Raw genomic sequence first — 6,088 nt, 5'->3', positions numbered from 1 at the left:
ATAATAATAATAATAATAATAATAATACGCTTTTATGCTTTACAATTATGGTGTTCGATGCAATAAAATGTTTTTTATTCCTATCTCTACATGTGCACATTTACTTATATATTATATTTATCCACGTTAGAATATTGAAAACTAAAAGAAAGAAAAAAAAAAATAATAAAAGAACTATTCGAAATTCTCATACTCGACGTATTAACACGTACACACGAGCACGCGCGCGAGTATGTTAAAGCTAGTTCCAGTCTTCCATCATGTTGATCCTGAAATGAATGAACTCTTCGCTGCAATTTCACTTTCTTACGACTTATCTTGCGCAAGCCTCAAGGTTTCCCACATTACGAAAGCCAATAGATAGAACGAACAGAGTCAGCAGCAGCAGCAGCAGCAGCAGCAGCAGCTTGCTCGTTCGAAAGCCAATTTGATCAACATCGGCGTCTCCGACTTATCCTTTCTATATATCTAATATGTTTTTCCTATACGAATGAAAGATCTATCTCATCAAAGATAAATCGATAGATATCGATCGATAAATCCAAACGAAATCGATTTTCTTCGTTAAACGTTATTCGCAAACAATTTCCCCTCGATATTTTTTTTTTTCTAAACCCAATGATCACAAAATAGAATACATTTCTTAACTTCTAACTCGGGAGACCGATATTTCTCCAACTACGAACCTAATGATCCGCTAAAGTATCGTGAGCTTCGTAAATGAGATATCATATAATAACGGATTCGTACTTAGGGTATCCATAAAAAGTCCGGATCATCCAGGTGAAACAGCACGATGACGATCGGGTAGGGACAATAGAAAATCAGCGGCAACCGGTGCCAAGGACGGGCAGTTCTCCGGCCGTTTCGTAACTCGTGAAAGTCTGCGCAAGGGACACTGACCTCTCACCACCTTCCCCACCCGCCCCCCTTCCCTCTTCCCTCCCTCCCCCCTTCCTTCCCCGTCACCTTCGTCTGCCTCTTTCCGCCTTTTTCTCCTTTTCTTTCTCCTCTCCTCTGTATTCTCCTCTTTCCTCCCACCCTATCATCGCCACCACTACCATCTCTCCTCACCCCCTCTTCCTCACCACCCTCGAGCACTTTCAGTCAACAAACTACGCGACATCGTGTTCCCACGATACAAAAGGGTGCGTGAAAAATCTCTTATTACGAGTGAGAACACAAGTTGGATATACTTTTTCGGGGGTTTAATTGTTTATTTGGTTTTTCTTTTTTTCTTTTTTTTTTATATAGAAAAATAAATAGAAATTCTATAGGTCGATCTTTTAATCTGTTTCCTTATATAACAACATAATTTTACATCCACTTAGTGTTCTTGTTTCACTCTCTCTTTCTCTATTTCTCCCTTTCCCTCTTTTACGATCCAAGAATACCGACCTCGAGGAAGTATTTCGAGGAAGTACCCTGAAAAGGTCAGTGAAAGGCCGACCGACTTTGAACGACTGAGAATTGGAAATGAACACGCATTCGTGATGAACTTAATGATAAATTTCGTTAGATCTTAGAAATGGTATTGTTCGTAAATGATTTTCATTGGATCGATTAAATAATGATTTAAATATTTGATTTATTTTTATTCTAGGTGGTACACCTACGGCAGAGGCTAGATAACGCCGTTAGTAGTTCGAGGGATAGAGCCTTTCCTTTGGACACGACCCTCGATATGATTCAAACGCTCATAGATTGCGATGAGTTCCAAGATATTGCAACGTTAAGGGTACGTATCTGTTTCATAGATAAACAAATATTATATTCGATGTTATATGAAATAACTAATAAAATTAATTGAAATGAGATTGAAATTTTCTTTACAACCGGTATTATCTTATTTTTCCCAGAACTTGGACGAGCTGCTGGACCACAAATCAGATTTAAGTGAAAAGCTGTGTCAAATAGGAGACAGCATAGTGTACAAGTTGGTGCAGTGGACCAAAAGGTTACCGTTTTACCTTGAGCTGCCGGTTGAAGTTCACACGAGGCTGCTCACTCACAAGTGGCACGAACTCCTCGTGCTGACCACCTCTGCTTATCAGGCGATGCACGGTCAGCACAAGTTCGCCAATGTAACCTCGGATGGAACGGGCGCGGAATTTATGCAAGAAGTAATTATATCTTTTTTCTTTTTTTATATATATATATATTTATTATAAAAATAATATATAAATTATTATAAAATTATAATATTATATATATCACCGTTACCCCTCGAACAAAGAATTTCCTCTAAATCGAATTATCAAAGATATATAACGAATAGATTTTGAATTTCTTAACCGATCGGTCTGACTACATACGGACTTATACTACTGTCAAAAAATTAAAAGACAAAAATAATATAATAATTTATCCTTAACAGGTTTCCAACAACATGTATACGCTCCAAACGTGCCTAACTAGCATGATGGGCCGACCGATAACCATGGACCAATTACGACAAGACGTAGGGCTCATGGTGGAAAAAATTACTTATGTCACGCTTATGTTCAGGCGGGTGAGATTAAGGATGGAGGAATACGTCTGTCTAAAAGTGATCACCATGCTCTCGCAAGGTAAATATATGTCTAAACGAAAATTCACGTATGACAATATAAAATATCTTTAGAATAATAATTCATTATTGTATTTAATGAAATACACGTCGCGTAATTACACCATAATACATAAGGTTATCTGTTTCTTTTTTTCCCTTTGATAATGCTGCAATTGGAGATGCAAAATGTAAGCATTCGAAGAAATAACATTTTTTGTTTATCGTAATAATGAACAAATTTATTATATTATACTATATACCGCATGACAAAAACAAAACAAAACATTAAATTTATTATTTTGTATTAATCCTTAGCACGAGGAGGTACACTGGAGTTAGAACAGATACAAGAACGGTACATGAGCTGTCTGCGAAGTTTCGTCGAACACAGTGCACCACAGCAGCCAGGTCGATTTCACGATCTACTCGTCAGGTTGCCGGAAGTAAGTTTAACGATGCACGATGGAACATTATGGTCCTTTCCCCAATTTCTTTCTTTCTTTTTTTTTTTTTTAACAATATCTTGTAAATACGAAATATAATTACGATATCAATTTTACGTACAAAATTTACACGCGAAAAGTATTGTAATTGCTCGTTAAATAAGACAAAATTAAAAATCTAACGAACGAATCTTAACGGCATTTTTAAAATAAATTTATAATAGACGTTGACAAAAAAAATAGTTCGCATAACGATCTTAAAAATATTGCTATGTTTATATTCCTTAAATTTCAGGTACAATCAGCGGCAGCTCTACTTCTCGAGAGTAAAATGTTCTACGTTCCTTTCCTATTGAACTCAGCAATTCAAAGATAGTAAATAAAAAAGCTCACGATAAACGAAGCTGAATTACCTATATACATACTATACATACATACATATACATATTATATTATGTATATATATAATATAATATAATATAATATATATATATATACATAAAAAGAAAAAAAAAGGAGAAAGTCAAAACCGAACACAACAAGACAGAAGAGAGAAAAAAAGGAGAAAAGAAAAGAAAAGAAGAAACAAATTGAGAAAAACCTCCCCCTTCGAAAAGGACTCGTACATAGAGAGAAAGAGAGAGATGGAAAGATGGAGGGGGGAGGGATGAAAAAAGCTTTGTTCGTAAATGTATGATATAACTATTAAAAAAAAAATATATATATATATCTCTATATATATATATATATTTACATATAAATAATATAAATAATATAAATGTATGTGTTCGTTGCGTTGTACAAAACGAAAGAGGATAAAAGTTGAAAGAAAGAGAGAGAGAGAGAGAAAGAGAGAAAGAAAATTTGCAAGATGAAAAAAAAAGGCTAATACGAGAAACGGATAAGAACTCGAAGAAAAGATGATAAAGATAATATAAAATGGAAAATAAGGAAACGGAAGAAGGATACGAAAGATAGGGAACGCTTGGAAATATGAAAGAAAGACAAATTTCGAGAGAATCTTGATAGAAAGAAAGAGAGATTGAGAGATTGAGAGAGAGAGAGAGAGAGTGTGTGTGAAAGAGAAAAATGGGTGAAAGATTGTTAGAGTGCGCCACCTCGAGATAGGAAATCAATCGAGGAGGGAACTGAACTTTTTTATCGAAACTAAAAGACTATAATAATATATTTCTGTACGCAGTACCGCGCAACTACGTCACTGTGTGTTCACATTGCATAATCCGATCGATAGTAAGACTCTCGTTACCGTACGCTCACCGTAGGCCACCTACATAAATGTACTGTCACTCTCCACCACTCTAAACCGAACGAATCCTGACGACACAACAACAACAACCTGACGACAAGCCTTAAGGGACGGACGATAAAAGATACTAATCAATGGGATACACTAAAAAGAGAAAAAGGAAACATTTCAAACTAAGTCTAAATAAAGCGAAAACTACTATCCAATACAGTGACGACGACGATAATGATGATGATGATGATGATGATAATGATGATGATGAATTTAATGAATGAATGCATTTATGAATTTCGACTGCTTATAAAATACCTGTCTCTAATTCATATAAATTACTCTATTCGGAATCTCATCATCCCAATAGACGTAGCAATATTAGTAAAAAGGTATTTTTTTGAGGGATTATCACGGTGTGTCACCAAATCGTACAGGGTACTTTAATATCCTCGAGGACAAGAAGGAAGAGGATATTTTTTCGCATCATCGTACCGGCTTATAGCTGATTATCTTTCTATATTTTCGTGGATGAAACGGATATATATATATATCTAATTACTTATATCTATACATTCAAAGAGAAAAGAAAAGAAAATGGAAAATAAACGTTCGCAATATCACGTTATCATTATCTTACGCCGTCGAAATTCGATTATATTTTTTTCTCGACGACGTTGCTGTCATTGTCATTATCATTATCGTCGCTTTTGTAATCACTCACTCACTTACTCACTCACTCACTCACTCACTTACTCACTCACTCACTGACCGTATTTACAGTCCAAACGCGCAATACGAGAAAACTATAATAATGCCCTTTCGTTTTTCTTCTTCTTCTTCTCCTTCTTCTTCTTCTTCTTCTACTAATACTACTATGACTACCACTTACTTTGGGTTTATTATTTTATTACTCTTTACATATTACCGTCATGTTACGATCAATTTGAATGCAATAATGACACATCCGTCACCGATCTGCGAACTTATTTTCATTCGCATCGTAATCGATCTTATCGAACGTTTCGATTTTTCTCTACGATCGAATCTTTTTCTACACTTTTTTTTTCTTTTTTTTATATCTGTTACGATGATATCTTCCAACTTCATGGATTTATACAGACAGACAGACAGACAGACACATACACACACGCGCGCATACTTATCTATTTTCTTTTATTTTATATCGTAAACGATTATTCTAGATCTCGTTAGAAATTTGTTCGTACGAACGATAAGAACTGAAATTCACTAAACTCGTCTTAAAAAAGAAAAATTAAAAAACAAGGAAGAGAAAAATTATCGAAACGTTTGGATGAGACTCGACTCGAGATTCTCGTATATTTTTTGTTCTTTTTTCTTTTTCTTTTTATTTTTTTCTCTTTATATTATTATTCCTCGCGTTGTAAAAGAGATTGACTGCGATAATTTCTTTCCTAACATTTTTACGAGAGCGAGTAAAGCCAACGTGTAAATAAAACGAATATTATTCATCGATCGTGCAAATAAAAGGAAAGTGAATAAGATGGATGTGGAAGGAAAATAATAATATAAAATTAATTGAGAGGAGAAAAAGAAAAGAAAAAAAAAAAAGAGAAATTAATTAACAAAAATTAAATGAAATTAAATAAACGAAATGTTCGACCGGGCGGGCGGGCGAATGGGGGGGAGGGTGTAGGGGTGTTCGATTCGACGTTCTTCGCGGTGAATTCGCTTTTTTTCTTATTACAAATTTTTCTATGTATTCGTCGATGAGTTTTGAAATTTTCTTACGAATTGCGCTAAACGATTCTAAATAAAAAAAAAAAAAGAAAAGAAAAAAAAAAAAAGATAAAC

The 6,088-nt window shown here is 34.6% G+C and overlaps 1 protein-coding gene across 8 annotated transcripts in view; it reads left to right on the top strand.

Annotated features, from left to right (window-relative positions):
• The window catches only part of LOC122519453 (hormone receptor 4), an 87,203-nt gene extending 82,791 nt beyond the window's left edge, over positions 1–4,412 (top strand). For 5 of the 8 annotated variants that reach the window (XM_043638879.1, XM_043638880.1, XM_043638878.1 and 2 more), the window contains 6 exons: positions 1,604–1,738; positions 1,860–2,123; positions 2,378–2,570; positions 2,731–2,739; positions 2,867–2,994; positions 3,290–4,412. In XM_043638879.1, the coding sequence (XP_043494814.1) occupies positions 1,604–1,738; positions 1,860–2,123; positions 2,378–2,570; positions 2,731–2,739; positions 2,867–2,994; positions 3,290–3,370 (810 nt within the window). In that variant the 3' untranslated portion in view covers positions 3,371–4,412. The remainder of the gene's footprint in view (positions 1–1,603; positions 1,739–1,859; positions 2,124–2,377; positions 2,571–2,730; positions 2,740–2,866; positions 2,995–3,289) is intronic. The other 3 variants (XM_043638882.1, XM_043638881.1, XM_043638876.1) reach the window with 1 other exon arrangement.
• Positions 4,413–6,088: the final 1,676 nt, after the last annotated feature.

The sequence above is a fragment of the Polistes fuscatus genome, unplaced genomic scaffold (assembly GCF_010416935.1).
Source record: "Polistes fuscatus isolate 324 unplaced genomic scaffold, CU_Pfus_HIC Scaffold3, whole genome shotgun sequence".
NCBI lineage: Eukaryota > Metazoa > Arthropoda > Insecta > Hymenoptera > Vespidae > Polistes > Polistes fuscatus.
The sequence above is the reverse complement of the archived record's forward strand: the minus strand, read 5'-3'. Positions and strand labels throughout refer to the sequence as shown.